General features: G+C 34.2%; 1 protein-coding gene across 1 annotated transcript in view; it reads left to right on the top strand.

Annotated features, from left to right (window-relative positions):
- LOC105230335 (neuroligin-4, Y-linked) overlaps window positions 1-12,068 on the top strand; it is a 123,736-nt gene that overhangs the window by 69,354 nt on the left and 42,314 nt on the right. The window contains exon 4 of the mRNA XM_011211035.4: window positions 4,114-4,277. Within this exon, the coding sequence (XP_011209337.3) occupies window positions 4,114-4,277 (164 nt within the window). The remainder of the gene's footprint in view (window positions 1-4,113; window positions 4,278-12,068) is intronic.

Here is a 12,068-nt window from a genome sequence, read left to right as displayed (position 1 = left end):
GACACACCATTGTTTAAGCAAGCGCAAAGGTTTTTCTAGATTACTAAGGAGAGGACCATGTAGAAAAAAAAACAGGTGCGTGGGAGACCTTACGCGTGGAAGAAGTTATACTTCTTAGTGCTATTCCAAGAAATGCATATCATTTTGTATGAAAGAAAACTAGAAAAAACTTAAATTTAGATTTTATGAATTTATTATGCACATTTTATAAAGCAAAGTCTAAATGAAAAGAATGTTTGACTCGGAAAGTAGTATCTGTCTCTTCGTTGCGGAAGGGAATATGCAGCGTAACCATCTCTCTTTTTGTACTCTTCGAATTGGGTTGTCATATTATAATTTGTATGTCGTATAACATGACCACCTAACCACTCCAAAATAGGATATTTTTCTAATTTGTGAACAGCAGACGTTGAATCTTTTTACACGCTCGGTAATCTCTCTGATTTTCTGCAGCTGTTTTCCTCTTCCTCGATTGACTGCCAGCTATCATTTCCAATTCTCCTTTTCTCACTCTGATTTCCTTCACGGACAATTGAAATATTCAACAGAAACTTACCATCACTTAACCTCGGAATCGCTGTGTTATGCGTATTATCACTGTCACTTATTTTATCTGTTTGTTTGAATCACTATTCACTGTGTACTAATACTACAAATAGTACGTCAATATTATATAGAACACGAATTAATTAGTAAATAAACACTGTTCTACAGAAATGATCCTGTCAAGTCTTAACTTTTCAACGGCTAACGCAGAGTATTTCCACCAAAAAGTCACACAACATAGTTGAGAACTCGCAGAAATGAAACAGAAAACGAAAGAAAAATAATGTACAAGCATACAAAACATACATATGCGCACACATGTGAATGATGTCACCAACCAAAAAATTGAAACATTGTTCTACAAAAACACAACAATAGCATAAGTATTACAACATTTTGTTGCTGGTAGAATTTTCCGAGCTGTGCCGAAAGAAACTAACAAAGGATCGCCGATTATCATCGCTTCCCTTGCTGCTCGAACATCTTCGCCGACAAGCTAGCGCAAATATGTAAGCGTTAAACAATTATCGCAACCTTTTCCGAACTCGTTTAAGAAGTATAACTTCAAAAACACTGTTGTACACGCTCATTCGGTTGCCAAGTCAGGACTGGACGTTCAGGAAGGCTTTGTTATATGTTTGCTGAAACAGACAGAATATCATCTACGATGAGATGCTCTCCTATCAGCAAGCTCCTAACTGGGACATGTACTTTTAAAGTGCCACAAATGTCTTTAATTCCGGAGTCCATGAAAACTTTGTGATTAAAGATTAACGTTTATTACTCCTCACAACTCCTCCGATCTGTGTTTTAGCACTCTCCGCATGTTATCTAAGCATCTCTGTACCTCTCAACCAATCAAATTCACAAGCGATGTCGCCTCCGCTTGTGCCTTAAAGTGGTTTAATATTTATTTCTTCGCTCTAATGTTGGTATATACATATATACACACACATACATAGGCATATATATACTTTTCTCTTAGCTGGTGCGTTGCTTTGTGTGCCTTTTTAATAATGGCGCTTGCAAAGTGAGTGCTGCCACTTCCTCCTACACTGTCAGCCACTCTGTGGCATAGCGCAAAGCACTCACCGTAGATACTGTAAAAAAAGTGAAATTAAGATTTTAATGTTGGAAAATTTTTCATTTCATTTTCGCTGAAACAGCGTTGCCATCAACCAGCACTTAGTTTCTATCTTGCTGAGTTCTTGACTTCAACTTTAATATGTACGTTTTACGTTGTTTGAGTTGCAAGAAATTTTTGTTGCTATGTGAATTGTGGTTACTCGTTATGCTATTGCTCCAGTAAATGTTGTTGTTGTTGCGGGTGTCGGCACTTAACTGGTGTGACGAGCACATAAACCCATTAACTGGCAAAGCGTGAGCTACTTTGGATTTTATTAGAGTGTAATTTCATAGTCCGCCTTAAAGAGTTCGCTGTTTTTATTAAAATTACATCGAGTCAAATGAAATTGTTTATACTGAATAATGTTATATGCTTTGAATAATTTAAGGGTTAAAATAACATAGGCTATGCGGAAAGGCAACATAAATGACAAGGTGAATACACTTTAAAAGTAGCTAGCAGGAATTTTCAAAACGCTACCTTGCATTAGTCAAATATCACACATTATTTTACTTCTTAAACGGTTAAAGAAATTGTTATTAAATTCGTTAAAGAAGAATTTTTTAAGGAAAAAATATTATTATAAAATATTTTTCTCACACTTACTGACTATTAGACTGTTTTCAAAAACATTCAGCCATTATAGAAGAATAAAAGATGGCGACTCCAAAAGAAATTGTCATAATTTACTTTTTTATTTCATTATTTCATTCAGTGAGATTTGTTTTGCTTGATTATGTATAGTCTATAGTTTACTATTAAGATGAAATTTACTTTTATTATTTCATTAATAGACAAATAGCCTGTTGAGCACTCAGTTGAAAAGTGCTTTATGGAAAACCCAATTCCTACAGGAAGGCATAACTAAGGTTGGAAGATATAAGCTGCTTCTAGATTTGATGGATCATTATAAAAAATATTATCTCCAATGCTTTCGAGGGACACAATGGTACAGATGCAAACCAATTCTATCTTAACATGGTCTTTAGTCCTTAACAGTCTCTTTTATTTTACTTGTCTCTGTAATTTAAAAATTATTGGTGTATTTTTACAAGGAGGTCTTAATTATTTCTTTCTGGAAATCTTCACGATTTTCGCGATTTTAAGTATAATTTTAGGCAGTTGACCAAATGGAAGAGTATTTGATATATGACTACTGAACATATTCAGTTTAAAGTCTTTAACGGCAAAATATTTATAAAACCGCGTGCCAAAATTTCAAATTAAGTCAGAAAATATTTGTCGTGTCTCTCAGCAATATAAAATTTTATGCATTCTTCTAAGAAAAAACAAAAAAAAAACTTTATTTAACTTTAACGTGGTAAGAGAGGAGCGAGCCTGCCTTCACACCTATAGTACAATGAACTGTCCCAAGTTATTGTCTTTCTGACAGGCTTGCAATTCTTTTCTCTCTTCATCTTCTTTTTATTTAGAACTTATTATTTGCTTGCTTACAGAAAAGATTACGCGTGTCAAGCGCTATTGAAAATTATGTAATGACATTAAATGCAAAGTTAAAAGTGAAATGGCGGCATTTTATGGAAATAACGGCCTTTCGGGAAATTGCAACGAAAGTGCAAAAGAAAAGTTTAAAAGTTTTCCGTTTAAATTCAAAAGAAATCAATGTACAATATATATATATAGTGACATGAAGAAGCTGAAATGACTTTGAATGTTTGATTTAAAAAAAATTATAGGAAATAAGATCTTCTTCACTTAATTGCTATTGAGGTTTCTGTAGCATTATAAAACTCGAGTTGAGTTAAATGTATGTACCATAGATTCATTTTTCTAACGGGAAAACTCTTAACCAATTGTAAAGCAAATGCTAGAAAGTAAGGAAATATGAAACGTTAAATTACTTAATACCACAATGCAATGTTTAATATAACTTTTTGTTGTTCAAACAATTACATATGTATATAAACCTGGCTTTTTAGTGTGCCAGGCTTATGGGATATATTGTTTTCACATTTACTTTTATAATCCGCTGCAATCGATTTTGACTTGATTTTCTTGTTTCGTTAATTTTGTAAAAATATGGTTCAATATTAGTTTTTGGAGCAAGCACATGCTTAGTACTTACTCTGTGGTCATTTAATGTTTTGTCGAACTCTGAGAGAACTCCTGTTCTACATTCTATAAAAGCTAGTGTTACACAATAACATAATATCAGATAATTTATTTAAAAATCGAATAACAAATACATTTATTTTTCTATATAAAAGATTTCTCTAAATTATATTAAACCCAATTTTTCAAGCAAAATGAAAAATAGCATCTTAAAACAATCTTTATTCTTACATTTGTCAAAATGTGCTTTGCAAAGCCATCTTCAACTCTTTCATTTCACACATACATACATACTGTGCTACTAAATATAATAGATATATGTACATCGATGTCAACTTTTTTTCTTTTCTTTTCATTCTGGCATATAGATTTAGTCCGGTTTGTCCGCAACGCCTACCCGACATCGCCAACGAGACAGCCGCTTTAGAGCGTATGCCCAAAGGACGGCTGGAGTATTTGAAGCGTCTATTGCCGTATCTGCAAAATCAATCGGAAGATTGCCTATATTTGAATATTTACGTGCCCATACAAGGTGAGTGCTCTGCAAATATATATAGACTTACTTAGATACTTATATATAGTATAACTGTTTTGTAAGAACCCACTTGGCTATTGGAACCATGTGTGAGTGTATATGTTCATGGGATTAGTTAAATTTGTAAAATTCTGCATCGATTTGTGTGAATTTCTCAAGGGACTGTTTAACGAAATAACACCGTCCGTTTGTCAGAATTGGCAGCTGTCGGCTACCAACTGGCGGCGGTCAAAATGGCAACTGGAGTTATGGGCGCAAAAAAGGATTCGGTCCGCCGCAGCAATGCAAAGTATTTGCTTATTTTACACATTAATAAAAAGGCGTGAAAGAAATGGGTGTATTTTTTATAAGTTTGTGGGAAAAACCCGTTTGCGGGTGCGATGTATTCATTGGACGAAGCAAAAGTGAAGGCGGTAAGGGAGTACAAAATTGTGTAGTAAGATGTTTTGCGAGCTTCATCACCCATTATGCCACTTACTCAGGGTTAGGTAAAAAAGTGGGCATCTCACCCAAAAAAAGTTTTCAGTAGATAAAATAACAATCACAATGATAAAGAGAATCAAATGAAAGCACAGCTGGAAAGGTTCACTTATTGAAATGTTTGCAATATTTTTCCCCTTCATATGACCAGCGTTCTTGGGCACTTCAAACTTTCGGCACTTCATTTGTGCTTTAATCCCTTTGGCTTTTAGTTTGGTGTCTGCACATAAAAAATAGTTGGAATAAACCTTCTTCATTATTTATAATCTATTTCTTTTTAGATCAAGTTTTTTCTGGTTTTTTATTAAACTTGAGACCGCAGTCTCAGTTTATATTGTTGTTTACATAAATAAAATTAAAATAGCAATTGAAAGCCGTCAAAATTAATGAGCCACATTAATTTGTGACTTAAAACTTTTATTTTCTAGAATTTTCGAGCAAATTGAACCGTAAAATTCCACGTTTATTCGAAAATTTGGAAGGTTATGACTACAATAATTGACGTAAAAAAAACATTTTTGATATTTCCTTTTCGCCTCGAAACATTTGACGTACATCTTTCACATTTCAACATTGCATCCAATCATGCGGATGTATTTAACTCTCAACTGAGCACTGTAAAGGACTTTTTGCAACAGCTGTGTGGTTTCATCGCGGTAGTCTAGTCTGAATTACAAATCCGGCGACCCATTACTTCGCCCGTCACTTATATGAGCGGCAATTTCATTCGCATATTATGAATCCTTCCAAATTCCACATTTTTTTAACACCAGGAAAAGCAGGGAAAAGTTACCTCGATCCCAGTTTATTTTGCAGTAAGGGTCAAGTTAACCGTCAGCCACATCATTTAACTTAAGCCCGCCAACCATTTTTGATAACCTCATTAATAGCTACATTATTTTCATCGGCCATCCTTTATAAACTCTTCGTGGCCTGGACTATTTACACCAACCCATTTGTTGTCAATATGTTTCTCACTGCTGTCTGTTCTACTTTCGCTTATCGCTTGGCCCTTGTTTCGGCGCACATTCAGCCAACCCTTCAATACCGTTATGTTCGTGCGTTTGTATATAAATTTTCTAGTTCATTTTACTGCCAGGAATTCATGCTAGGAATATCAACGAAATTGGCATATTTAAATTGACGTCTCATTTTTCATTTTTCTACATTCGGGTTACTTTATAAAATAGTCAACTGCAAGTGAAGCAAGTAAAGTAATTAAAGACAGTAAAAGAGTGTATTTTGTCTTAAGCTTGTTTCATTTGAGCCTTTACAATTCATTTTTACTATTTTTTTAAACTTGTAGACAAAAAAGTAAGCGCCAAAATGAATTCAGTATTTATCAATAGTCGTTACATCGATTATTTAATTGTGTTTGTCGGAATAACTATAGCTCAGTATTTGTGAAGATTTCGGCTCAGTCATTAACTAGTTAGAGACACTTTGGCATCTCCACTGACCCGATTAGATTGTATGTTTCCCAAATAAGAATTTTTTTCTTATATTTAGAAAGCCTGGTAGTTAAAGGGAGGATTCGCTGATGTGCTATCACTGGGGCGGTTTTATAAAGAATTGGAAAATTCCTTGCAGCCCTAAGGATTGTAGAAACATGTTGTAGGAGTATAAAAATCAATATATTCACTTTCAGTTAAAGAAGTAATAGGTGAATATAGTTATGGCTTTATGAAAAAAATAGTATTACCTCACCTTTCATTTAAAGCTTTTTTTTACTTTTGACATAGCGTGGCCTAGAAGTGGCTGATAAAATTATTAGTAATTGTAATTAAATTGAAATTTAAAGAAGTAGAGCTAGTTGTAATTACGCTTAATCGATAATTTGATTATCCTTCCACACCGTTCAGAAAATTTCGACTGAAGTCAGGGCAATACCAATGTTCAAAGAAATAAGTACGTGCTTTTAAATCATCAAACTGCCCTATATTCCTCAAATCATTTTTCTTGTGAAACGTTTTTTTTTCTCACATAAATAAATTAATATTTACCTTGCCGTTTTAATTTATTTTTTAAATTTTATCTAGTACCAATAAATTAAAATTCTAATTAAATTTGACCGCAATTTGCGGTGACAGTCAGAACCAGAAAAATTCCGAGTGTGTCCTTTGCATATTTTATGCTATTTGCTGCCTTATAATAACAAATAAGCACTATATATGTATACATACTATATAATATACATATCTATTGTATATATACGTATATATAAGCAGAAAAATCCTTGATGAACTGAGATGAGCGAATGCAAATGCTAGAGGAGGGTCGCGTTGCGTAAATAAATTAAAAGAATTTCGAAAAAATGACACGGCATCACCTTTATTTGAAAAATGTAAATCCAACAAGCGCTCTTGCACGCACACACCTAAATGAAATTCATTTAAAATATCTAAATAAATAATAGACCAGCAGAAGGAAAAGCTGACAGCGAGAAGTGCAGGTAGGCAGTGGAACGTGAACTGTCGTGAAGAGAGTGGCCGGTCTCAATTGTGGGGAAAAAGAAAATTAGTCGGAGTGTTGCTCGCAATGTAACAGCTCATTTCAGTATACTAAGTGGAGGGAGCATCTTGGCATAAGGGGTGGTTCAAAGGCCACTTGTATAAGTAAATGACTTCTAAAGGATTTATTAAAAGAAATTTGCTTGTGACAAATGGGTTAGAAAATATAAAGTTTATTTCAATCGTTGATTGTGGTTTGATTTATAACTGTTTCGCGGCTCGATTCGCTTTTCGACTCACCCTGCCATTCCAGTTGCCTTATTATGCAACACAAATACAATTTTTCAATTATAATTAATAATCTTATCTGGCAGATTTGCATCAAACCGCTGTTTTAATTAACTTTTTAACTCCCTCTTCTTGTTTTATTAGCATACATATTAGAATAATCCGAGTTGTGGTCTAAAACAGTACATGTATATTCAAAACACAAAAAAAAAAAAAAAAATATGGATACACAATATCAAGGTTTCTGAGTCAATTAGTAATAAATTACGGCTGCTGACAGCGTCGGATAATTTAATGACTCGTATTGTAATATTTTAATTTATCATTAAAAGTTTTAAATGGAATAAGTGATGCAAACTGCAAAACTCAGAATTCGTGGTTAGCTATAATCTTTTTCGGTAGAGGTCTTCGCTGTATATAGAAATTCATAGTGAAGTAGAAACATGCAAGGATCACAAAGAATGCCTTGGAGCTCGGAGAAGAAATCGGTTCATAAGCCGCTAAAGCGGAATTAGTCATTCTGAGCAAAATGAAACGAAACATGTCTAAGTGGGTACAAATTGAACATGTACAGTCTTTTTTACCCCGTTTTTAACCCAAAAAAGCTAAAACCGCCATCCAACCTCTTATGATAGTGGATAAATTCGTTCTTATATTAATCGAAGAAACTACATATGCTATATTCTCTTAAATTGTTGCTCTGGAAAGCGTTATCTAAGTTTTGCACCATTCATAAAATTCGCACTCACTTTCTTCGTTAAAATTTCAATGAAGCTGTGAGAATTCAACTAAGTTTTTTGCAAAGATTATGAAAATGAGTAAATGAGAATATTTTCTTACCGTTTATTTGGAAAAACTTGAATTATTTACTTTTCAATTTATCGATAATACTTTTTTGATTTTATTTGCCTTTAATAAACTTTTTGAACTAAACCTATAAACGTAAAATCTTCGATGAAAAAAATTCTTGGTGAATATTATTTTTCAAAAACAGTTGTGCAAATATTCAACGCCACCGCTTGCGAATATTGCAAATATTTAGCTATATATGTATATCGACATATTTACTAAATTTCGAGTTGCCTTTACCCAAAAGTACAAAAATTATCGAATACTCAGGGAAAGTTTGTAGCACAAAAAGGCCAAAGACAATGCAAATAAAAGCAAACAGAAAGTGGCAAACTTTCGCAAAACTTTGACTTGAGCCGACTGGGCAAATGGAAAAGAACAACGAAAAAGCAAAATTCAATAAAAACAAAAATGTGTGTGTTAAACGAATAGAAGAACAACAACAAACAGACACGATAATGAAAGCAATTGTGTTACTAATGAGTGAAAAAAATATGCAGCCAAAAAGAAAGCAAGCAAAAATGTGGCAAATTCAGCAAGTGGAAAGAAGAGGCTATTGTATATGTGCAGTGTTGAACACGAACAAAAAGGCAAATTTATAAACATAACGTTCTAGATTGAGAGTAAGTATGTGCGTAGTTGAGAAACTAGAACACTGAAATATTGGCAGCACCACATTCACACACACACATGCATGAGCGTCTTTGCACTTCTTCGCAGTCATTTTCGACTACGAAGCAGGCACTTTAGTTACACTTCAATAAGTTTGAAAAGACGCACTGATAGCGCACATTAAAGTTCATACATTCGTATGTGTGTATGTGTGCAACATATATACATGGGCGTGCATATGTTGCAGCGAATTCATGGCAGCGTATGAGGCACAAGAAAAACATTGAGTACAAACAAAAATTGCAAAGTGATAAGGTTTATCGGCGTGGGAAATCAGTGTAAGTTTGCTTTTGTTACACATTTGCCACCGCAGTGTCGTTGTTCCTAATGTCCTTCATGGGCGCACAAGAGCTCCACGTACGCTCATATGTGTGTGTGTACCATACAGTTGTTTGTACAGGCATGGTGTATGTGCGTGGTGGGGTACGAACAAGTTGTTGAACATTGGAGGCATGTAAGTTATAACCAAAGTTTTGCACAACTTCTGTATTTGTTTAAAAAGCGGCATGTGTGTGTAACTGCACGCAGGCCTGATATGCAACACAGACCCATTGCTGCATTTGGGAATTTCGAAATACAAGTATTTTTGAAATTTAATTGCAAAGTACTGTACACCGAGTTGTTAATATTTATTTTCGAGCGAAAATTTGCAAAATTTTATCAAACAAATAAATAAAATTTTTAAGGCACATCGGAATACTTTGCCTTTAAGGTTTGTATATATTTTTGCATACTTGTAGAGTGCATATGAAAAGTATTATTGAGTATAAATGTATACGTTTGTTTGGCATATCTACAAATACAGTTGCCTTTAGTGCCATCAAGAAAGATATGTTTTCAAATTTTATTATAGAAGAATAAAACCAGATCATATTAGATTTTTTGCATATATAGTAAGAGGTGTTTTTGAACTACAAAATAAAAATTATTTCATGTAAAAAGGCAAAATGGCGAAAATATCAACGATCCCATCGATTGGCAAAAGTAATTTTTTCTAATCAGGAAGCTTTTATCAAGTGCATAGTAGAAGAGTATTGAGAATTTCGAAAACTTTGGGATGTAGGCCTGAATTTTGTAAAAATTGCCATTATTACCTGTGTTTTTCGACATCAAAATTGTTAAACAACTGTCAAAATTCCGCTTTTCGCGGAAAACCCCTCACGAAGTGATCTGGGATTTATTTCTTCGAAAATGTTCGGAGTAAACCAATAAAACTTCGGGACTATATTTTTGTATAGTTTTTTAATTGATTAGAGTGAAACAATTTTTTTTTTTAATTTTTTGAAAATTATAGAGCTACGAGGTATGACAATTAAGTAATGAAACTGATTCCATAAAAACCGTATATTTCAAAATTATTCTACAACTCTGCCATCCCCTTCAAAGTAGTCCCCTTGGGACTAGCTATACAGTGATTCCAGCGCGTTTTCCATGCTTCGTAACATTTCTGGAACGCTTCGACTGGGATGTCCGTAATCGACTCAAAATGGGTTCCTTTGACCCCCGATTTTATTTTAGTAAACAAAAAACCGTCACAGCGTGACATGTCGAGCGAATAAGGCGGCTGTTGCAACACGGCAATCCCTTTAGAGGCCAAATACTGAGACACGCTGAAGGCGGTGTGGCGCGGCGCGTTGTCGTGATGAAGGATCCAGTTACGAGCGATGTCTGGGCGCACTCTGTTGAATCCTTTTCGCAATCTTTCGAGTACTTGGCAATATTAGACTTGATTCACAGTTTTTTCCGGTGGAACGAATTCTTTGTGGAGGAATCGTCTATCGGCTATCAAAAAAGGCAATAATCATCGTTTTCACCTTCCACTTGATCATGCGAGCTTTTTTCGGGCGGGGGGCGCGCGGATACAACCATTGTGAGCCTTGGCGTTTGGTTTCCGGGTCATATTGGAAAGATTTTCGCCCAATCTGGCGCATAATTTTATAGCGACGCGTTGCTCTTGATTTCGTTTTTCCATTTTCGTGACGAGCACTACAAACACACGTCTACTCAACTTGACGCAGCAAGCGAACTAAACAAGCTAGAGCGATGGTACATATGTATTTCAAGGTCACAGGTTTACCACAAGCTCGGCAATAAAAACAGTCTCATTACTAAATTGTCAAACCTCGTATCTCCCTCTTTAAGGTAGCTTCTAAACAAACCAAAAATTTTTGGGCAACTTGAGCTATGCACCTTTGACATAAATTTGATGAAATTTTAAACAGTATGAATGTTCAAATTTCGCCTGTTCTAAAGAAAAACTTTGAGAGGAAGTATTAAAGGATATTAAAGATTTGAAAATTTGGTTTAACTCTAACATGAATTCACAAATATGACTGTGGTAATCAATGCACACAATTCTTAGTGATCAAAACCGCAGTCAATTTATTTTTCATTTTAAATGGAACAGTTGCGGATGATATACGGAGCGTATGAGTGATATTAGGTCGCAAATGAAATCAGAATAATTTTGCAATAATTATATTTGAAACGTTCAGTTACTCGTATATAAGTATATGCTTATAAGCTAAACTTTAATAAATTTCACCATTAATAAATACCACACATATATATTTTATTAAATATGTATTTTATTTTTCAAGTTTTGCTTAACTCTCTAAAGAAAATAATTGGAAAATTTTAACAAAAACGAAAAGAATAAAGAAGTGCAACAAAATAGTCAATTTCGTTTGAAAAAAAATATGCTGAAAAAAATCCCATAATTTTTGTCAATTCGGCAAGATATATCGGCAACCTTGTTCTGCTAACCTCAAAATACCAAACGTTAAGTCAAACCTAAATCTAATTTAGTCCAATTTCTTCATTTAGCTTTGTTATTTCCTTGCTTTTTGCGCACTTCATCTATTTGCGCCATTTTCTTTGCTTTTTTTTTGCACGCATAACCATAAATCATTATTTATGTGTCTTCAATGTCAAAATAAATTATCCGAAACAACTAAGATTGTACAGCCGATGGGCCCATATCAATCCGCTGGGAATCACAAAGAATCGCAAAAAAAACCGAAGCGAACATTGCGAAGAGGGAAGCAAG

This window comes from Bactrocera dorsalis, chromosome 2 (assembly GCF_023373825.1).
Source record: "Bactrocera dorsalis isolate Fly_Bdor chromosome 2, ASM2337382v1, whole genome shotgun sequence".
Classification (NCBI taxonomy): Eukaryota; Metazoa; Arthropoda; class Insecta; order Diptera; family Tephritidae; genus Bactrocera; species Bactrocera dorsalis.
The sequence above is the reverse complement of the archived record's forward strand: the minus strand, read 5'-3'. Positions and strand labels throughout refer to the sequence as shown.